This window comes from Leguminivora glycinivorella, chromosome 8, assembly GCF_023078275.1.
Source record: "Leguminivora glycinivorella isolate SPB_JAAS2020 chromosome 8, LegGlyc_1.1, whole genome shotgun sequence".
Lineage (NCBI taxonomy): Eukaryota > Metazoa > Arthropoda > Insecta > Lepidoptera > Tortricidae > Leguminivora > Leguminivora glycinivorella.
Window position 1 is genome coordinate 813,017 of NC_062978.1, and position 24,716 is coordinate 837,732.

The 24,716-nt window shown below is 36.6% G+C and overlaps 1 protein-coding gene across 1 annotated transcript in view; it reads left to right on the top strand.

The window, feature by feature from the left end:
• The window catches only part of LOC125228597 (DENN domain-containing protein 5B), a 60,366-nt gene that overhangs the window by 21,122 nt on the left and 14,528 nt on the right, over nt 1-24,716 (top strand). Inside the window, exons 14-15 of the mRNA XM_048133229.1 lie at nt 6,887-7,040; nt 7,895-8,162. Of these exons, the coding sequence (XP_047989186.1) occupies nt 6,887-7,040; nt 7,895-8,162 (422 nt within the window). The remainder of the gene's footprint in view (nt 1-6,886; nt 7,041-7,894; nt 8,163-24,716) is intronic.

The window sequence follows — 24,716 nt, forward strand, 5'->3', positions numbered from 1 at the left end:
TGAGCCGTAACGTGTAGCAATACGGACTTGTATGTTTTGGCACTTTGTGTCCATATTTAATTCCTTGACTGTAGGTAAAATGGCTCGAAACCGTTATTTTCTCTATACAAAAATAGAATACCTGAACGTAAGAATACCGGTATTTTTGTAAAGAGAAAATACCGGTATTCTTACGTATTTTGTTTGGTTATTTCATTTTTAATAAGACAATCTAATAACATAAAATAATACAAAATATTCGATTGTTTCGGGGTTTTCTTTTTAAATACTGGTTTCATCAAACCCTGTGTAAAGCCATCGCACGCGTCCGCGTCATATAGTGTCATCTTATATTATGTTTTGGTGTGATCACCCGTTCCGCGCACCCGCGTCACCTAGCGGGCGCCCTTGCATCGGTTGTCCACGCCTGCATGCATACCGCAGCGCACCGAGATAACAGTAGCTAAATATTAATAAATACTAATGAATCCACTTGAAAATAATCCATTACACGTTTTAAATTATCCTGAAACATGTTTTGCATAGTGTATTAGTGACAGAATGTAATCTATACTGCATTCTAGAATGAAACCGTAAAATTATATAATTTTATTATGCTTTATAAAACAAGTATGATTCTTTTGCAATACGAAATGACGATTACCTACGTATTATGTACATATTGATATTGATTAACATAACAATATGGACCTGTAGTCACTGACTGAGTGATATGTTCCTGACGTCTATAGTCACTAAAACGTGGGTTCATATTAGTACTTCATTTTATAATGATATTTAAATTCAATAACATAATAACATGCTCATTGTTGACTCGGTGAGCTATTAGAATAGGTCATTGATCTCTAACAGTCTTAAAAAGACTTAAGGAGTATTATTATACATATAAATCAACAAGGCTTGGATACACTTGGATATAATGGATATGCAGTTGACTGGACGATATCGGTTTGCTAAAGCCTAATGAGTAATAACTAAAAGTTGATATCGTTTTGTGATCAGATTCTATGGGCCCCTATAGTTCGGAGGTAAACCAGTACTAACCGGTATATTATATACCGGTATTAACCGGTTTAGCAACCGATTCCAAGCCTTGTTCGACTCGCTTTCTTGGCAGCATGTGATTTGACCTGGATGTTGTGGTTAGTGATTTTATTTATTAGAATTAGCACTACCGTGTAGTGTATAAATGTAGGAACAATTAATGTTTCTAGAATATAATGTATTTTATTAAACTGTTGAATCTCTCATAGATATTTTCTTTATAATTATATAATAAGCAGGCGTTTTAATATACTTGTTTAATGTGTATTGATATCAAATTCTTCCATATTGTTGTGATTGTTCGATTTGCTTGTACTATAGAAATACTCAAATTTTAATAACAGTTCAGCATGTTATGTTGACTTGCATGTGGCTGCTATTCTACTCAATGCTTCGTGGCAGCTAAATACGCTTCATCATTCTGTTGATGTGGTGTAAGAAAATCTTATAAAAGGCATTAAATATTACTAGTTTAGGCATAAAGCAATAATAAGGATAAAATGTGCAGTTTTGATCACACATGATGGTTTAATTATTACTGCAGTGAGTTCCAATGAGGGTTTCTGAATCGTTTTTAGGGTTCGCTAGTCAACTAGGAACCCTTATAGTTTGGCCATGCCTGTCCGTCCGTCCGTCCGTCCGCGGATAATCTCAGTAACCGTTAGCACTAGAAAGCTGAAATTTGGTACCAATATCAGGGTGTCCACTTTCTGGAAAGTCAGGGAAAAGTCAGGAAAGCTCATAGTGGTCATGGAAAGTCAGGGAAAGTCAGGGAAATTATTTGGAGGTCAGGGAAAAATTTGGCACCAAGAAAAAAATTAAAAAGTATTGAAATAATAATATGATTTCTTGGGTTGGCCACATCCAGGACAGCAAAGATGGACTTTTTATGACAAGTATAGTAGCCTCCATCCCAGTGACTGCTAATGAGGAATATGTTCATGCTCTAGTTGACCTTAATTTATGCGGCCCAAAATCGTAATTGCGGAAAATCTAGGTTTTTCTATTTACATTGCATGCCCCACCCTCATATTCCAAAATGGCGAGGGGGTCGGGAATAAATTCAATTATTGTGATTTAGATTAACTGGAAAGTTGCACCACAATGTTACCATGTAGTGTAGGTACAACATTCATAAGGTATTATGTGCTTTTGCCAGGACAACTTGAAAACGATAAAGACAAACTTAAAGGCATGTATTGGAAAAACACCTAAATGGGCATCCCGACAATGACAACAGAGAAAAAATTTCGCGCTTGCTTCGCTCGCGTTTACTATTTCTACATAATAGTTAGTATATTTTAGTTACTTACTCAATACTTCGCGCTCACTACGCTCGAAATCTTGTTTTCATTTCAAGCCTGCTTTCCTGCCTCTGCTCTGATAGACTAGGTACTCCATTTTGTTTGTACATAATAACTACTACCAGTCCCAGGGACGTATAAAAAAGGGGAAAAATTTTCGCGCTCGCTGCGCTCGCGATATTTTTTTCTAGCGTAGTACATCCAAGGACGCCGTAACTCAAACTTGCTCTACCCTGATGTCCCTGTTAGAGTGCACAGACCGGCACTGGTACAGCCAAAAGTAAATGGCGATAACTACTAACTATAGATTTCGTTAATGTTAGTTTTATAAAACCAGAAATTAAAGTTTAATAGCTAACATAAAGGTAAATAACCGTAGGTACAAAAGTATGAACTGCCTTGCAAATTTTAATAGTTCGTACTTTAGAAAACAAACATATTCCCACAGAATTAGATTTAGATAGAAGAAACGAGTTCATTTATTTGTATGGCGGCCGAGCGTGTCAGATTTTGTACTGAAGTTGTTACTTGCCTGTGATTTTAAATATGTCTCGGGCCCTTGAGTGTTGATAAGTTTTATGTTGTTGCAATTAAATATCATGTAACGAGGCATTTTTAATGTTTTTGTTGACTTCAACTTACAAAAATTGACGCCCGAAAGCTGCAAGCTGCGATTAAAGACGGACAACTCAGTGGATTTCACTGAGTTCATTTGACACGCTAAGTAGATACGTTTGCTTGATCTATGATTTATATGACATCTGTGCATATTCCAGAAAAAAAATTACTTTGACAGACGGACAGACAGACGCACGAGTGATCCTATAAGGGTTTGTTTTTCCTTTTTGAGGTACAAAACCCTAAAAAAACTGCTTTTTTTCAAGTTTTTTTTTTTCAAGACAAAAAAAACGTTTTTCTGCGACCCTGAGCAAAATTTGTAAAATTAAATGTCGACAAATAATGAAAATTTGGTCAGGGAAATTTTCTTTAATGGTCATGGAAAGTCAAGGAATTTTTTTTAGGTTTAGTAGTGGACACCCTGAATATGTATATCAATCACGCCGACAAAGTGGTAAAATAAAAAGTGGAAAAAAATGTTTTATTAGGGTACCAATCAAATAAATGTCCATTTAATATGCTTGATGAATGTTGAAGTATGGCTGCCAGGAAGACTTGGCGCCTCAGTACCGCCGCCTGGTCAAAAAACGGTTCAGAAAATCCTATACCGAATTTGACTTTCATCAAGGATATTACCGGTATTCTGACTACCGGTAAATAAGGTATTACCGGTTACAAATGACTATGAATACGATAACTTTTGCGCATCTTTCTTTTCTATTGTGATTGGTTTTATTAAGCCTTTTATAAGTAAATTATATATTTGTATGTTTGTTTGATGTTATGGTTACAAATGCATGCTACTGTGACGTATGTCCTGCTCAGTTATCTACCTACTCATTTAATGAATTAATTTTACTGGACTGAAAGTCTAGTGTTAACTGAATTTAATATAATAATGCAATTAATGCTTTACGTTTTGATTTAATTTGAAATGTAAGATATTTAAGTTATATATTTATTTACATATTAGTTACGTTCCACAAGTAAAGGTAGATCTAGTAAATTTATTTATTACCTATGGTTGTTGACGCCTAAGTTCCGTGTATTATGATTATGATACGGGTTTGTGTATTTAAGACGTGTGAACTACCACACGGTATGTATTGTTTTAAACTAACACAATTTTCACACGTACTTTTTGAAACAAACAAAACGTGGGCAAAATAAACTTTAATGTTCCGTTCTTAAAACTACAAGGTATCTTTACTGTGGAACGTCTCGTTTGACTTGTGTGGTATTAACAATGCCTATGTTCAACGCATGTGTTGTGTAGATATTGTAGCGAGGGCTGTCGTTTCCTTAAAAATGTATCTTGCACTTATTAGGCAAGGTTGTTTGTTTAACAAAAATAAATTTGTCATTTCGTTCATGATAAATGAGCTATGTAGTGCCTAGTAGGGATGTTACGGAGCTTCGGCTTCGGTTCCGATATACCGAAACTTTCGGTTGATTTCACACCTTCGGCTTCGGCTTCGGTTCCGATTGATTTCAAGCGAAAGTCATACCGAAACCGAAACTTAATGGCCGCAGTACGCGGCGCGTGCCTGGCTATGAAAACAGGTTTGGACTTGTATGTATGTATTACATACCTGTGCTATAACATTTTCAATCGTACAATAAGGTGTTCATTTTTATTTCCCATGCCTGTTTGATAATGTCGAGACTATACCTACACACCTAGGTAGGTACTGATTTGTATGAAGGTACTTTTTTAATTAACAATAAAAAATACGAAATAATAATACCACTGTTTTATTTTATTACTTGACGCAGGCGAAGGGAGAAAATTAGGTACTAATTTCTCTCCCTCCGCGGCTTAAACATACATCTCCGGTTCCGGTTTCGGCTTCGGTTTCGGTTTCGGTTCCGATTTCGGTTCCGTTAATGCAAATTTAAAATCTCCGGTTCCGGCTTCGGCTCCGATAAAACCACCTCCGTAACATCCCTAGTGCCTAGTATAAAGCTCTAAATTGCTCAACAACCATGAAGAATTTATTTTCAGTACAGTCTTGAAGAACTTATTGGTGCCTAAGTGCGTTTTCACATTATCCGATCCGATATCGGATGTAGGACCGATATCCCATACATTCAAGCCCCCATGATTTTTGCCTTTAAAATCCTTCCGACATCCGATATCGGATCGGATAATGTGAAAACGCACTAAGACAGAAGCACTTCATTTGCTGCCACAGCCCTCACAAGTTTGTCATGTGATGTTATGTCCTCAGCTCAGTGGTATTTTGTGCAATTACCTACCTTAAACTTATTTTTGTTCGTGTATATGTCTACTACTATTTATAAATGTTTTTTTTTTATTCTGACAGTAGCTATCGATATTTACTTATCACCGTCAGACGAGTTAAGTATTCGAATGTTAAAAGCTTTATCTACCGCAATAGACATAAACATAGTATTCTATTTTTTAATTCCTCATAAATTAGTTATAAGTAAAGTTGATGGTAGCTAATATAAAGTATAACAGTTTATCTGTTTGCAGATTTCAACATTTATGTACATAATTTATAATGTGGAATAAATTTTGTTGAAATATTTTTGTGTATTTTAGTATTTTATGCCTTTTCCTTACAGCCTTGCAAAAAAGAGTAGAACATAATAGGGACGCCACCGTCTGTGTATACCGTTTTGCATGTGGCAACTATTGTGACATGTATGAAAACAGTGTTGCTATGATAAAAAATGCATTTCTACTCTTTTTTTTGCCAAGCTGTAGCAGTATAATTATGTACAATAAGCATCGAACATAAGCGGTAATTACACTGCATCATTCACCGAATGGAAAGCATGTTGCCGGGCAACCGACTTTGTTTTCATGCGGCGAACGACCCAGTGTAATTCCGCTATACTGTGACTGCCAAAGCGCCAAATATACCTAGCGGTACACACTTTTTTTTACGGTATCGGATTACAGACTTGGCTTGGCTATCACAGTATATTAAATGCTGATTGTTATTATAGGTAGTGCAAAATCACAGAAAATTGCTTACCGCTTCATAAGCTTGCTTCAACGTTTAGTCGCAGTATAAGATCTGTTGTAACTCTTCTAACAAACGTACGCCGCGCGGTATGGATGGATGTGTGCGCGCCGTGTACGCAACACATTGTATTTGACACTTTCAGAGACTTTACACCTCCAAATATTATTAGTTTTAGAATTATACATCGGGGACCTTTTACATCCATATTTTATTTTTATTATTAACTACAGAGACTACACTATGTTTTATTTTTATTTGTCAGAATTACATTTGCAATTTACAGCTAACACCATAGTTTTAAATGATTCACGGTTAGTTTCATCACTTTCATCAGACTCATCATTGACTTAATATAGACCGTGATTACCTTTTTGATTTTTATTGAGGTCCCAATATTTCGACGCAGTTGCGTGCATCATGATCACCCTCCGGAAACCGGATCCGCCGAACGGGATTGCAATCCCTAATGTAAACGTATGTATATTTCATGTATTGTGCCTAATGACGTGTAAACTAGCCCTTGTGGTTTACTTGCTGAATAAACGTTTGTATTTTTTTTGCATGTATTGGAGTGAGAATGATTCATTCTCGTTCATGCTCATCCGCTTACATGTGTTGCGTACGTACACGGCGCGCACACATACATACCGCGCGGCATACGTTTGTCAGAAGAGTTACTACAATGAGCTGTTTCATCAAAGTGACATTGACACATGACGCTGAAAATTCTGTCTATTTCTGAGTTGATAAGTAACATTGTTACTCAGCGACAATATTTCCTTGTAGAACAGGCAATGAACAGCGAAGTGTCACTGTCTGGCGACAATTGTCATTATTGTGAAATTGGCCACTGGTCTTATAAGCAGCTTATACTGCAGTTTATTTTATAGCAAGTAAGTTAAAAGCATTCTCATTTTGCAGAACGAATAGTTTGAAGCGCATTAAGAACGCCAAGTGGCAGGTGAAGGATTCGCCGGAGATGCTGCTCGGGGACATTGGGAGACGGCTGTCGACTGAGGTCACGAGCGCTGCTATTTCTCAGAACCATAGAACTTTCGTTGAGAAACTTCTCAAGGTATGGTTTTTGAGACTCGGTCATTAGTATTTTTCATGATAAAAATGTATTAGTTTTTTTGTAAAGAAGATATCTACCTTGATTTTAATTGAAGTGTTGAAAAGTGTCAGTGCGTGCTGGGAGCTATATATACATAGCCAATTGTATAGCGTTTATGGCAGTGAATGCGTTAAAAAATATCTTCAGTTATCTGCTTATCATCCGTAAACGTATTGTTTGACATGATGCCAACGGCCACTTTTCATCATCGCACCGCTCGCCATCGACAGGGCGCTCATCCACACACCTTGCAACCTAAATGGTCGCGCACCGTGCGGTTTCAGAGGAATTTCCTCCCACGAACGCTCCGGCTGTGGAATGAGCTCCCTGTCGAGGTATTCCCGATGAACTACAGTATGAGGTTCTTCAAAAAAGGAGTGTACAAGTTTCTAATGGGTCGGCAACGCGCACGTGACACCCCTTGAGTTGCGGGCGTCCATAGGTTACGGTGACCGCTTTCCATCAGGCGGGCCGTATACCTGTTTGCCACCGACGTGGTATAAAAAAAAATCCTCCTTGCGTTATCCCGGCATTCGCCGCGGCTCATGAGAGCCTGGGGTCCGCTTTGACAACTAATCCCAAGAATTCAATAAAATGCTTTCATCGATCAAAATATTTGCTCAGAAGCGTTGCATTTGTTGTGCAAGATTTAATTTGTAGCTCATCCATACTCTTTACACATCAGCATTTCGGCAAATGCTTAAAATGCAGGCACTAAGACTTGACTTCCCATAAGAATTTTGAATATTGACTTTTTTCAACTGACAAAATGATACTTTCATTTAATAATTCAGTCAAAATTCCTTCTTTTACAGGAATGCAAAAGCAAAACAAAACGAATGCTAGTTGAAAAAATGGGTACCGAAGAGACGGACCTCGGTCTCGGCACCGAAGTGTCCATAACAGGTGTAGAGGAGAGCACCATGATATCCTCCCTCTGCGACCTGCTGGAGCGGCTGTGGTCGCACGGCGTGCAGCACAAGCTGGGCAAGTCTGCGCTCTGGATGCACCTCACCAACTACCAGGAACTGGAGCAGTGCAGCCACTCCACCAAGCCTATAGACCCCAACTGTCTCACACCAGGTATGTCCAGTATCTTATAGCGAAGTATCCAGACCAATCTTAGAAAAGAGTACCATGATTTCCTCACGATTTATCAGGAGTTGGAGCAATGTAATAACCTTCACAGAACCATATGATCCTACAAACTATCAGGAGTTGGAGCAGTTAAGTAATTTGTCCAAGACTATAAAGCTCGTCTTACTCCAGGTATGTTTAGTGTCTTTTACACCGAACTATCTAAAAGAGCCCCCGAAGAGATTACCATGATTTCCTCACGATCTATCAGGAGTTGCAGAAGTGTAGTAACTTCAGGAAATCTATAGACCCCAACTGTCTCACACCAGGTATGTCCAGCCTTACAGAGAATCCTCCATCTAGAAGACATCACCATGATATCCTCCCTCTGCGACCTGCTGGAGCGGCTGTGGTCGCACGGCGTGCAGCACAAGCTGGGCAAGTCTGCGCTCTGGATGCACCTCACCAACTACCAGGAGCTGGAGCAGTGCAGCCACTCCACCAAGCCTATAGGTCTATAGACCCCAACTGTCTCACACCAGGTATGTCCAGTATCTTATAGCGAAGTATCCAGAACAATCTTAGAAAATAGTACCATCATTTCCTCACCATCTATCAGGAGTTGGAGCAGTGCAATAACCTGCCTTACACCAGGTATGTTTGTTTGTCTCTAGTCTTAACAGCGAAGAGTTCCTCCCAGAACCATATGATCCCACAAACTATCAGGAGTTGGAGCAGTGTAGTAATTTGACAAGGCTATAGACCCTAACGTAACTGTCTTATTTAAACCAGGCATAAATTATAAAACATCAGGCCGTCCCTATCTAACTATTTGTAAGTGCGCTAGGGACGGCCAGATGTTTTATCATTTATCGCGCGACCATACTTGCCTGCCGGGTATGTTTAACGTATTTTAGTCTTTGTCAGAGAAGTATCTACAGACAACCCTAGAAGAGTACAATGATTCCCTCAGAATCTATCAGGAGTTGGAGCAGTCTACTACATTCAATGTAGATACTGCGTCCACTTCATAATTGTCATTACTCACATCGCCCTCACTTGAGAAGTGTCTGTGCTGTACATTTTTTTTGTTTAAAAGTTTAAAAAGTTTTAAATGTTATTTATGAATTAAATTAAGGGCATAGGGGTGAATCAACTTTTTCTTGCCTGGTATTGCCATGGTTACGGTCCCCTGGTTCACGCTGGTTTTATGCAAAATTATGCTACTTAAACTATCCAAACATGCATTTTTCTGGTGTTAACAAGCCCTTTCCTTAACACTTTGCCACCTACAATTTTCGCTACATGGACCCATAATCGGCTACGCTTCTACGAGCGGTGTACCCGACAGTCGGGTTCTTGGTAGCGAAAGTGTTAATTTGCCACCTACAAACATGGACTACATGCATGCTTGCATAATTTCAGTAGCATCATTTTGCATAAAGCCAGCGTGACTCAGGAGACCGTAACCATGGCAATAACAGGCAAGAAAAAGTTGATTCACCCATAGTTAAGTTAAGTTACATAGCTATGTTAGATTACGCTCCTTTGAAAAAAGCCCACTTGTTTGTAACGCACTGTATATTCACTACTCCAAACTCATCCAACCTTTTATTCTAGAAATATGCGTATCGTCTTTTGAAAAAATCTATCTCACGCTAGTTGAAACGCATGATATTCTTTTATTTTCATTGACAGACGAAGATGCAAGTTTTTTTTAAAGTAGTGACGATATTCCTTATCACTTTTCCCACTGAAAATATTTTCACTTATAGGGGACTGGCTGGCAAATTATTTAGCTGTGCGTGGCTCGGTACTAATAAAACGTTTGTATATGTTGTGTAAGTAATTATTTTACAAATGTTTACATGCAGCTTTGGCCTGGTGTGTGTTACGGAAGCGACTAGACTGTAAGTAATATTTAGTGGTTTATAGAAAAAAGGTTTGCAATAAAAACAAATACCAGACTAATTAATTGAAATACGGTTGTACTCACGTTATTATATCGCTATTGCTGCGACATTTTTCGGGCCAATTCGGAGGTCCCTCTTCAGGCGTATAGGAGTTCACGCGACGGCTAGACTCGGACTCGGCTAGAGTTTGCGGAGTCTAGCCGTCGCGTGAACTCCTATACGCCTGAAGAGGGGCCTCCGAATTGGCCCGAAACATGTCGCAGCAATAGCGATATAATAACGTGAGTACAACCGTATTTCAATTAATTATTTGAATATGTCTCACGGAAGTTTAACGTGTATAAATACCAGACTGCTAACTTTGCGGTTTAAATAAACAAATAAATATTGGGCGACACCTTACACAAATCAACCCAGCCCCAAACTAAGCATAGGTTGTACTATGAGTGCTAGGCGATGATATACATACTTATATAGATAAATACATACTTATATACATAGAAAACATCCATGATCAGGAACAACTGTTCATCACACAAATAAATGCCCTTACCGGGATTCGAACCCAGGACCGCGGCTTAGCAGGCAGGGTCACTACCGACTACGCCAGACCGGTGCCTACGTTAACTGCACGCCGAATATTTTTCCTTACAAATTGCATTTTTTTTGCAGTTTGTTTGAATTTGCTCCTTTGCTCACAGTCGGGTATTGGTTATTATTGTCTCGCTTATCTTGAAAATTGAGGTAGTATAATGATTATTCTTACACAATATAGTTTAATGTTTATTTTGTAGCATTAATACTTGGGCTTTTTTTTTTTTCAAATTGTCCACCCCACTTTTTTTGTAACATGGGTATTTTTTACGCGATTCATACTCAGAATCGCGTGGTCTTTCGATCCTGATAGGAGAAAACAAATGTCCCAAGATTTCAAACCTTCCAATCCGTTACATTTTGTCAAACCTTCCATTCCGTTACCGCCATTCAAAATGTATGAAAAAATTTTCCATTTTTTATTTTTGCACTTTGTCGGCGTGATTTAAGAGGGGGTAGAGCAGGGAGAATTTTCAGAATCTGTCAAATTACCCCATTACACACACAAACACCCTTCACTCACACTACCTCAATTTACTGTGAAAGGTCAGTGACCCTTAATTTTTTTCAAGAGTGTTATTTTGAGTTTGTAGTCAACTACTGACCTCCTTTGAGAAATTAAACTGTAAAAAAGGTAGCGTACAAGAAGACAGAGAAAAATACGCATCATCTAGCTTTCCTTCTCTGTTCATGTCTCATGTGACTTAAATTTACCTAAATATGTAGATAACGTTCCTTACTCAGTTGATTGTTTATCTAGGTGTATTTCAAATTTCTTTGCACTTCATTTTGCGTTACTTTTCTATACTTAGATTAAAAATCGTCAGCCTGCCTATCCCCGCAAACATTATTCAAAGTCGTGTGTGAAGGCCGATACGTCCAGGCAGACAATTATGGTCGCGTGATAAATGATAAAACATTCAGCCCTATCGCACTATTTGTAAGTGCAATAGGGACGGTCCGATGTTTTATCATATATCGCGCGACTATGATTGCCCTGCAGGTCTTCAGAGGCCTGTGCTGTGCATTACGTATATGCGGGTTGTATTAAAGACTATCAGATATTTTCTTTATTCTTTTCGGTCGTTAGGTTTTTTCATCATTTAGTTTGATACAAAATAATTAAAGTATGTGTATAAAATAAAAACCTAATGAATAGAGTACAGCTAGCAGCAGTCAAGTCAGAGACACAAAGAAAGATAGGGAATATCGACGCATATCTTATCTTACCCCAATACCGCCATCGCCATCTGCATCAGACTCTTTATCTTACCCAATTTCCGAGTCTCTTCTCTAAATTTCAGTTTCTTGAGTTGAAAATGTTGAAACTCATACTTGGTAATAAATAAAACACAAAAAATCATATAAAAATCACAATATAATTTTAAATTATAGCTTAGGCCCTGTACCAGTTGCAGTCGCCACGTCTCTAAAGTCCCTTGTAGTTTCTTTTAAATGGCTAAATAGATGTTATGTCATAAACATCTGTGACGTGACTGAAAATTAAAAAACATCGCTCAGAGATAAGGTTCAAATTAGCATGGCAAAAAATACAACAGTGCAGTCAAAATACGAAAAAGCAAATGTTAATGTCAATAATGTCAATATCACTGTCGTATTTCAGGCAATAAGGGCTGTTTTCTCAAATATGAAAAAATCTCAAAAGCAGGACTTTATAAAGATTTTTTAGGAAAATTATTTTGAACTTGATAGGTAGACCAATTTAATAAAAGTTGTACGAAAAAAAATTCTGAACTAAGTTTGTAACTATACATGAAAAGCATTTTTATCTTAGATTGCATATTTTAGAATCGTAACGATTTTTCTTTCAAATAAATAGAGAATTATTAGAATAGATTCACGGTGTCTACCGTAAACTGGGGTTACATTGACCAATTTGGGAATTTAAACTTCTCTAGCTTCTACATGTAATGGGTAGCTATAGCTAGCTTCTACATTTAATGGGTATTTATTAATGTAAAGAAAGAAAAAAAATGGGACCATCAACTTTTTTAGTCTTTTCCTGCTAAAAATCTAGAAAAGTAACAAAATAATGTACGCAGAAAAAAAAAACTATGAGATCAAACTTAAACTGACATTGCGGTTACTTTGATACCCTATGTTTTTTTTAAATGGTAATTAGGGTTTGCAAGATCCGTCGATTTTTTGGATCCGGATATTTCGGATCTTAAGATTTGCCGGATCCGGATATCCGGAGATTTCGGATAAAACGGATCCGTATTGAAAAGGTCACTTTTTATAGGGGTTCCGTCAAATCAAAGCTGTTGTTACCGAAATAAAATAATTTTAACTCACAAAACGACATAAATATGGTCTATTTTTGCTTCATTAACTTTTTAGACGAACTTTTAACATACAATTGTGTCGTTTAACTTCAAACTCGCGTAAATCGATTCGGTTTTAAGGATAATTATAAAAAAAAGCAGAATGGATTTATCCGAGTTTGAAGTTAAGAGACACAATTAATGTCACTCCCATTGTACAGTACACCATATAACATTAAACAGTAGGCCAATATGTTTGTTTAACATACATAAGTTAATGCAGGGTAATTTAGTGTTGTTCACTAATACCTCCGTTTTACTGGGGCGTCTATCCATAACCACAGCCAATAAATACATCCATGCAAAATTTCAGGCGTAGGAAAAAAGATAAAATAATATAATTTCATTGTGTTACACGTATTAGACGTGTAAAGGGTCAAAAAGATTTAGTAAAACTTCTGTGGACAATATTATAAAAGTTATCGACTCTGGTACATTCGTATCCCGTTTTTCCTATTTGAGTGTCAAGAACTAAAAAAATGCTTCCCGTCATTAGAATGTCGTCTAAAAATTTGCACTAGATTTTCTTAACTTTTGTAATGTCCACAGGAGAGATATAACCAATTACCCATACATTAAAATCTGTTTGACCCTAAAATATGTTACACATATTTAGTTATCATGTACCATTTTCAATTGTTTTTCTGGACTTATGTGCAAAATGTCATTTGATATTTATTTAAATTTTGCCAGTCGCTTTTCAGTGAAGCTCTAAGGCTGGCAGCGCACCTCCAATCCTTCTGGTGTTTTGGGTGCCCATAGGCAGGAGCGCAGGAGTGATCGCTTACCATCAGGCGACCTGTCTGCTAGATTTCCTCCCATCTTATTAAATACAAAGAAAATGGATCTGGATTCAGCTTATAAAATAATTACGTATATAATTATATTAATTACTTCCATGATCTCAGAATTCATCATTAAGCTTAAAAATATCCATGGCAATCGTTTCTGCTTTATAGAAAATCAATAATTTATCGTTATTCCTGCGGGATGCATCCAGTTAGAAACGAAAGCAGTTTTAAAAACAATGGTTTACTGTTCATTTTATTTATTTTGTTAACATATAGTTTTATGGATTCATCGCATGGCGTAATGTACCAAACCTAACCTAGCTTGATATTCTGGAGTATTTGAATGAAATAAATGTAAATTAACATTTTAGGCGACAAAATTCAGGAAATAAATCATAAATTTTATTCGAAAATTCATTCTGGCGTGGATAGATACCCATATTTAACGGATCCGTATTATCCGTTTTATCCGGATCCTATGAGACCTCGGATCCGGATCTCAAATTCAACGGATATCCGGATAATTCGGATATCCGGATATCCGGATCTCAAACCCTAATGGTAATCGAATGTAACCCCTTGCAAAAGTATTTTATCTCAAGAAAAGATAAAAAAACGGTTCGCACAGTCAAATATTGCAACTCTTTAACGCTATTTTGGGGTTACTTTGATCAAAAATAAAAATTACCTACCATCTTCGAAAAACCAACTTTATTTGCAATTGTTTCAATATTTATCACACGAAGAGATCAAATTATCTGCCTCAACTCAACAAGTACCGTGACATAATCAGACAATAATCAACTATGTGTCATTATGGTCAATGTTACCCCATGCAAGTGATCAAAGGCACCCCACAGAGTAAATCATTAGTAATAAATGCCTAGTTTGACTTTATGACACAAAACTCAATACTTACAATGGTAGGTATAGCTAAGCAGAAACAAATTTCTGGCAAGCTACTTAATATTCACTGTGAACCTTTTACTTGAATACCACTACGTTAAATTTTAACTTCTGATTAGCAGAAACGTCTGCAATCGATGCCACTAGGCTTAGAATAAATTTAAAAGTGGAAAATGTCTGCCTTGGGTGAGACTTGAACTCACGGCCTCTGGACCACTACGTTAGTTTAGAAGTTATTTAAACATGAAAAATAGCAACAAACTATGCTTATATTTTAACACGTTATCCGCACTGCCCACGACCATACTTACTTGTTCACTGCGTCAGAGCACCATTTATAAAGGTTGGTTTAAAGGTTGGTTATCATATGTGTAGATTTCGATAAATTTATTTTATTAATACATAACCGACTACTCATAACATATTAGTTAGTCAGGTTTTGTTCGTAGCCTAAAAGGGTCAACCCTAGCACTTTTCCCTATTCACCCCAACGTTAGGGTGAGCGAAAATTACTAAATAAAACGACATATTTTCAAAGACAAACCGAAGTTCACACCGCTGGAAGATTTTTTGTGTAAAAAAATTAGCATGGAACATATAAAAAAAGTGCTATCGACGTTCAAAAGTCGGTTTTGGTCCTATTCAGCACAAATTACGGTAGTTCATACCCGTTCCGACCCCATGAACCCAAAATCTTCAGAAAACGATGTACTAAGTAGCCCAAAGTGCAGCGCCGTCTCTAGGTGAATTGGGTTACTAATTTATGCAAACTACTTAAGTCGCAATAGATGTCATTTCATTTAGTATTCTAGAGGTAACTAGTAAAGATAATTTAGTTTTACAATTGTGCGAAAAAAGATTCTCATTTCTCGAGATTTTTTAACCGACTTCCAAAATTCAATAGGTTATAATTGTATAGTTTTTTTTTAATATCACTTCTGGTCCAATTTCAAACCCCACAAATATTAACGGCAAACTGATAATGACATTAAGTTTTTTTGAAATAAATTTGTGACATATGTGGGTAGTTTAGTAATTATAGGCACCGACTGATTGTGGGTAGGTTTATATTTTCGCTCTCTGCTAATAAATCTTGTATGGAACGGACGTGTTTTCTTTGGTGCCTCTTCATCAGCGCTGATCTTCGGCTGGGAGCATACCTTACAAAATTAAATGCCAAAAAGTTTATCAGTAATCAGTAAAAATTACTTATTTGAAAATAAAGTCATAACCGTTTTCATGCTTATACATTGAAATAGATATCACGCACGAAAGTAAGAACGACAAGGCTGGGCCGGTCGTGGTTGAGCCGGGAATCGAACCCGCCATGTCTCTCGCTATACCGTAATCCTCTAAGTGCCACTGGCACCAACGAAGATGGAGGATTAACCTGAGGGTTAACCCACTATTTTATATGGAATTTGACAGTTGACAGCCCACTAACCCTGAGTTAAGTGGTTGGTGCAAATGGGCCTTATAAGATTCATATACGAGGTGGTCAAAATGTGCCTATCAGAGATAACATACACTAGAGAAATTTCGTTGGGTACCACACGGCGGGCGGGTGGCCTAGTGGTAATGACGTTAGCTGCGTAAGCTGAAGACCCGGGTTCGATTCCCGGCTCGGCCATCAGTAGGCCTTGTCGTTTTTTCTTTCGTGTATGATATCTATTTCAATTTATGTATGTATGTATGTGAACACTTTATTGTACATAAGACAAGTTAGGACATATAAATACAGTATAGTTATGGTGTACAAAGGCGAACTTATCCCTATAAGGTGTCTCTTTCAACCTTTGAGCGAATTGAGAATTTATTATTTATATAAACTTGAAAAAGAATAAATCAAAAATTATTCAATAAAATAATTTTATTTCTTCCCTAGTTGTATAGTTTCATACTTATGATTTTTATTTTAAAGTAATCCATTTATATTATAGCAATCATGGGTGAAACGTGGAGGTTGACAGAAGTGTAATTAACATTTCTAAATGTTGATTTCTTGTATCTAGTCTAACTACGAAGCAATACATTGACGTATAAATTGCGTCCATATACAGAGAGGTCATTCATAAAAACATCACTTTAGGTAAGTTATATATCTTTTATACAATTTGACAACCATTGACCACACATCCCAATTCACCCCTCTTCCGACCCTAATCACCCCCTTCGTAAACCTATTCACCCCCTTTGCGACCCGATTCCTCCCTGTCTTCCGATATGAGTCCTAATAGTATGTATAATTCATTCTTTCACACTTTTCTGCAACATTATAATGCAATATTTACTTCAAAATCGGTCGTAGTTAGTGGTGCATCAGTTTTTAGTGAGTGGGCTACTGCAGAGTTACATCAACGAAGACGTGCATTGTATGCCTTGTATGAAGAACGGCGGTTTAATACGAGTGATGAATTTAAAGAACATGTTAAGCAATATTCGAAGAAGTTCAAGATAGATTGTCATATCGCTAAGCGAAATTATCTTAGTAATAAAATAAAAAATAGCTCTGACATTATTAAAGCAACGTGGAAAGTAATTAATGTGGAAACTGGTCGCTCGAAACACGCAGTAAAAGATATTAAACTGAATATTGACAACAAAATTATAGATTCCAATTTCGAAGTAGCAACAGAGTTCGAAAAATTTTTCACCGAGATACCAGCATTCACAACTAAGGATTTAAATTCATCACCCTTATCTGCCGTCACATTATTAGAGGAAAACGTTCCTAAGTGTTGTAGAGACCTTTATTTTGAACATGTTTGTACCTCAGATATAGTAAAGGCATTTAAATCAATTAATGTCAAAAAAACTAGTGACCTCTGGGGGTCTCCGTCCATGCCGTAAAATCCTTAGTTGAGATTGTAGCGCCTGACTTAGCAGTTATATTCAACAACAGTGTTGACTGTGGCGAGTTTCCTGATCTAATGAAACATAGCAAAATAACTCCTTTATTTAAATCCGGCAGCCACTCTGACCCCACTAACTTTAGACCAATATCTGTGCTGCCAACTTTCAGTAAAATATTTGAAAAATTAGTTCTTTCGCAATTAGTACGACATTTTAACGTTAATAATTTAATGCATAATAAGCAATTTGGCTTCACACGGGGTCGCTCGACAACCGATGCTGGTGTTGAGCTAATTAAGCATATTTTCGATGCCTGGGAGGAGTCACAAGATGCTTTAGGTATCTTTTGTGATTTATCTAAGGCCTTCGACTGTGTTTGTCATGAAACATTGATCAGGAAACTACATTATTATGGAGTCAGAGGATCAGCACTAAATTTACTCAAGTCCTACTTAAATGGTAGAATACAAAGGGTAGATGTCAATGGACAGAGATCAACTGGGTCATTGGTCTCTATGGGTGTACCACAGGGATCAATATTGGGGCCTTTCCTGTTCCTTATCTACATAAATGACTTGCCATTCCTTGTAAAGACCCACCATGATATAGTATTGTTTGCAGACGACACCTCACTTATTTTCAAACTCAAACGACAGCAACAAGCTCACAGTGATGTAAACAATGCTATCTCTAAAGTAGTGAACTGGTTCAATGCTAATAATTTATTATTAAATGAAAAAAAGACTAAATGTATTAAGTTTGTCACTAATAGTAACGTAAGGAATGAGCAAACAAGTGTCGTTGTGAAGGATGAGGAATTGGAACTGGTAGATAGTACAGTTTTTCTTGGTATAACTTTAGATTCTAAACTTCAGTGGGGTCCCCATATTGTTAACCTCTCGAATAGACTTAGTTCTGCAGCTTTTGCAGTGAGCAAGATCCGTCAGTTAACAGACGTGAAAACAGCTCGATTAGTTTATTTTAGTTACTTTCACAGCATTATGTCATATGGTATTTTACTTTGGGGCAGTGCTTCAGAGATAAATACCATATTTATTCTGCAGAAGAGGGCTATTCGAGCAATATATAAAATGAACCATAGAGACTCACTTAGAGATAAATTTAAGGACATTAATATAATGACAGTGCATTGTCAATATATTTATGAGAATATTATGTATGTACATAAAAACATTTGTAATTTTAAGAAAAACTGTGATGTACATAATATAAATACTAGAAATAAACATAAACTCGCGGTGCCCTTCACACGGCTCTGTAAAATTAAAAAATCATTCATGGGTAATTGTGTTCGATTTTATAATAAACTTCCGAATCATATTACTGAATTGTCAATTAATAAATTTAAGAATCATGTAAAGCGTGTACTCATTTCCAAAGCTTATTATACAACACAAGACTACATGAATGATAAAACAACGTGGGATTAATTGTTATTCGAAATGGTTTCTTATTTTTACGTTTTTTATTATAATTATTGTTGATGAAATTAATATTGTATTTTTTTGGACATTGGATTTTTCCTAGAAATATTCTAGACATGTATTTTTATATATACATATACCTAATTATATATTTTTTGTTTAACGATTATTTTTATATGAAATTGTATATTATAGACTCAATATTATTATGAACAATAATTTACAACAATAAATTGCTCTGATAATTAGGTTAGATTAAGATCATAATATATATGTAATGAACTATTCATAAGAGCTTGTAACTAGGCCTACATGAATAAAGATATTTTGAATTGAATTGAATTCCTGATCCTATTCACCCCTCAGGCCGCGGATATTTATCCATCAAATTGAAATTGAAAATTGAAATTGAAATCGTCTGTCAATGTAAATAAAATTGTAGTAAGTATGTATGGAACATAAACTTTAGAAGTGTAGGTATACACTACATTCAAAAGGATAACGAACAAATTCTGAGCAAAATTTCACACAAAAATAAAGTTAAAATGAGTAAATAATACAATAAATTTAAATGCCAACTTTGACAGACATTTTCATGCCCCTAAATATATTATTTTCCCTGGAACTACGGAACCCCCCATATAACCATAATCGGTCGCCGTTCCTACGCAAATCCTCCTATTTTGTGTACACACAGGTCTTCGGGTCTCAATGCTTAGTCGCAGTACGGTCGACGTTTAGTCGCGGCGACCCAAATGGGGACGATTGGTAACAGGCACAAATGGTCACAGAAGTGACAGAAGTGTGAACTACGCGTGCACACATTGTTACCGTTTGGCGACTACTTTCCCAAAATCATTCGTTCATTTCATTCTTTTCAAATGGCGACTGTCAGAGACGTGAGAGACGTCAAAGTAAAAAAGAAATAAAATCATTTGACATTAAAATGTAATGGCGTAAGAATTTGTTAAAGATAAATATTGTTTGCATTTGTAATATAATGTGGGCTAATTACCATGGCCAATTAAATTGCTCGAGTGATTTCATAAAATAAGTCTAAATTTATCAACGCGCCATCAATTTACCTCAGTTTAATCAGTAATAATATTATTGGCTACTCGGTGTTTGCGTGTTATGTATATTGATTGGTGATGTTTTAGTGCTCCGCTGCATATACTATACTGAAATAATAAAAATAATGCCTAGAAAACCAATAAAGTTGTTAAAATATGGATTAAGACGGTAATATTCCATGTAAAAAACAGTCGCCAAACGGTCACCAAACGGTCGACAAACAGTCGCAAAATGGTCGCAGCGTACACGCGTGACCGAAAGCAGTGAATATTTATTATATTTTCAAAATGGCTTCTTGTATTCATTTTTTCCAGGTATCCTCAAACTTTATAAACAATTAAATATGCCGTCGTACTCAGTTGCCCTCACTAAAGAAGATTTAAAAAAAATTGTAACGTGCGTACCGAGCTGCTGGGTTGTAAAGGATCGGGGATCATATTATTATGGTCTTCTATAGAGCAACTAGTATTTTGCGGCATTTCACAATTGACACTTGTTGAAGTAGTCGTCATTAATATTACTATCAACATTAATTTCAGCGATCTGTACTTCTTTTGTCAAGATTTTTGTATAGATAAGTGTCTACAAATTTGTAATGTTAAAGAGACATAAATAAAACGTAGTAGAGTAAATAATGTGTTTTTTTTGTAACCCAAACAAAATACTTGTAGATACGAGTGCGGAAAAGAGGAAAATCGATACGAGTAGCGATATATTAATACACGAACGAAGGGAGTGTTTTAAATCGACACGAGTTGTGAATGTCCTTTTCGCACGTGTATCGTACGACGATTTTCAGTACCTAAATCTAAGCTAAGAGTTTCGACCAGACAAGAAATGAATCATTGCTTGATTTGCTCGCACTACTGCGTTAAAAAAGCAGCATCTGTACTGAAAAAAACTATCATTGCGCAACAAAAATTCTATTAATATCACAGTAAATACTCTATTTCATTTGATTCCTACTTTTATTGTGTAAAGCAACACTACACTACTTTATCAATAAGAATTAAAAATTATATATTTAATACATTAAGTAACTATAAAGTGCTTATCTATTTGTATTATCATTCTGCACTTTTCTTAACTTTCCCACATTTCTATAAAATGTCGAAGAGTGCTTAAATGGTCGTCGTCGTTTATTATTATTTAATTCGCTCATATTTAAATGATTCAAAGCAACCAGTCCACAACTTCACAAGACAGTTTGAGAAACCTTCGTATTTCAGATTGTCATTTGCGGATACAGTGGTTTAGGAGCAGTTCGGTAATCAGACCTACACATGTGTGTACAAATTCTGTCAATGTCACTGTCAGAAACCGTTCTGACAGTGACAATGACAGCCACAAATTCGTCCACATGTTGTTACCGTTATGTGTGCAAACGTCGACTAATAAAGTGTCGTTAAAAGTCATTCTGACAGTGACATTGACAGCCACAAATTCGTACACATTTTGTTACCGTAACGAGTGCACACGACGACTACATTTTGTTATTGTATCAATACGGTCGCATTGTTTGCACGACGTTACCACGCGTTATGTCACATTTGACAGTTAGTTACTGATTTGAAGATTTTGCGACTGAAATGGTTGTATGGGCCTACACTGACCGTGACCCGACGCGCTCTTGGCCGGTTTTTCTTCTCAATGAAATGCAGAGATAATAAAAAATTACACCTCCCAATTTATAATAATTTTTTTTTGCAAAAATTTCATTTTTGGCACAGGCTTTACCTTAGCCGACTGTAGTACCTTTCTTTCAACAATCATCTATTGCTCTCCGAGACGTTTCTAAAAACCCCTTACTCAATGGGGATACGACGTTTCATAACAGAGTTTGACCACCTTTCTGCTCCATCATCAGATCACCTCCATGATACCATAATATTGCATTTTCACGTGATTTACATATGTGTGCAAAATTTCAGCTCAATCGGAAACCGGAAAGTGGGTCAAATTTAGCTTCTACGTTTTGACCCAAACTAACAAGGCAAGTTGAATAAAAGCTTGTAAAAAGGCTTCTGATATCAGATTTGTAATAAGTTTAGTTGTCATAGTTTAAGAACAGATGAGACAGACATATGCAACGACAATATAATACTGCACGTGTTTCGTGAGATGTCAAATCACCTCATACAATTTACCGCTCTAAGGCAACTAAGGTAGGGTTTGTTATTGCACTTTAATTACATATTAATGATTTCTAGCCCGTAAGATATATATTTGCTTTAACAATGGATAGATAATTATGCGAGTGAGAGTGTAATTTAGATTTTTATAAGGAAACAAATATTTTTAAGCGACCCGATCAGATATTTATACGGATAAGGACCCTCCCACATCTACCGTCTCGCGATCGTAGCGTCGGGCCAACTGTATGGCTAAGCCGCGCCGACGCGACACGGCGTCTTTTTCCATACAGTTGGCCCGACGCTACGCTCGCGAGACGCTAGAAAGAGAGACTATGTTTTTGCCGGTCACGAAGCATCACAATTTTTTGCCGGGAATATGTCGTCATATACTTATGGCCCCTATAGAGAATCGGATACGTTGTCACGGCCGTTCATAGTCATATACGTATGCTGGTGACTGTTCCATGAACATCTGGTCTAGTTGAATGGAGAAGTGCCATTCAAAACGAGCGTTACTTCCTAAACAACGGTGAACTTACGGTTACTTACGTGTTCGTGGTATGCACAGGGTAATCTTTAATGAAATTGAAACATTTTTTTATATAAAAATTTGAACCAGAAGCACACCATACGGAATATTGTATTTAATAAATAGGTACTTATATACCCACCCGCATTTCCCTTTCTTCTATTCTAAGTAAGAATCGATTAATAAGTATCTAAATATGTAAAAATAAATTAAATTATAATTGTTTACATACAACCTGGTTGACAGAATTTGACGTAGGTGCTGTCATATATATTTTTTAAATGACGTACTGTTAATACCAGCGCAATGAAAATTTATTCCAATGAGTAAAAGAAAACATGAAACTCTTTTCAATGTAACCGAACTAGAATGAAATCATTTATACTCATTCGGTTGTGTTCGTTATTTTCTTTAATAATGTGATATATTTTTATTTATTTTTGATGCACAAGCCATGCACCTTTACACTTTAAATGAGATTGGATTTCCACCTGACATTATCGACTTACCCTATTTATTTTGAGCACAGTTTTACACTGGTATGGTTTTTCGTGTACGTACACTATTTTCTGTCAAAATATTTGTCAAATTTAATTGTCAACGCGGAGCGACCGGCGACACGTCTGCCTCCGATGAGCCGCTCACGGCATCTAATCGAAAGGAGAATTCTGACAGCAATGGCGAATGTATGGAAATTTTACGATAGTTTAAATTTAAGGTAAAATTTCTTTGTTGCCTTTGAGAGGAAAAATATAAAAAACCTCAAAACTTGTAGTCCATTTATCTGGCTTTCAGAATCACATAATGTTATAACTAGGGTATTGATTTTTTTTAACAAAGTTTACTAAACGGCGACATACGTTTTTCTCATTTTAGGTCAACTTTGTGTGGGTTTAGTTATTACACCGTTAATAATTGGAGATTGTGAATAGTCAAAAGTTGTAGACACACTCTTTAAGATAATAAGTACATTTATTTTATTTCATTTAATTTAGAAATGTGAGCAGCATTTGTTAAACGCCGAATGCATTTTTCGAGGATTTCGTACGACCCCCTCTTAAATACATATTGGTACCAAATTTCAGCTTTCTAGTGCTAACGGTTACTGAGATTATCCGCGGACGGACGGACGGACGGACGGACAGACAAACATGGCGAAACTATAAGGGTTCCTAGTTGACTACGGAACCCTAAAAATGCTAACGGAATGAGAAAAAACCTTGGGACACTTTTTTCTCCTATTAGAATTGAAAGAATGCGTGATTCTGACTGGAGACCACATAAAAACTTCCAAATGCAAAAATAAAGTGGGGTAGACAACTTTGTAAAAAATGGCCCTCTTGTCAAATACACGAAAATACACCAGCTACACAAGCCTAACGTAGCTTTACACTCATAAAATGCAAAGGGAAACACAGCTTACTCACATTAACAATGTTCAACACAAAAATACAGTAAGAAACTAGTGAAGTAATACAAATAACAATGGAAATACAGATGTAGTACGAAAAGTAGTACAGTAGAACCCGGTTAAAACGATCACGTTTAATACGATTTCCCGCATATTACGCTATTTTACGCCGGTCCCTACAATTTGAGACTTGTTTTCAGACATTTTTTCACGGTTAATACGACTCGCGTCCCCGCTTAATACACCATCTAAAACCACCCACCTTGCATTACTTTACAACTTTGTTTATGCGGGTGACAAAAATCGGAACTAATTGTACTGTACTAATTACGCGATTCTGGCGACACCGCCACCCGTAAAGATAAGTTTCTAATTTGTTGTCCTAACTCAGCGGTTAGTGCGATAGTTCGTACCTACCTACATACATACACTTCGCTCATTATCACTGCTGCGGTGTTGAGTGTCGGTGTTGAGTTTCGGTTTCAGTGATGTCAAACATAAGAAGAAAAGCATTATCGCTCCAAGAAAAAGTAACCATATTAAAAGTTTACGATGAAACACAAT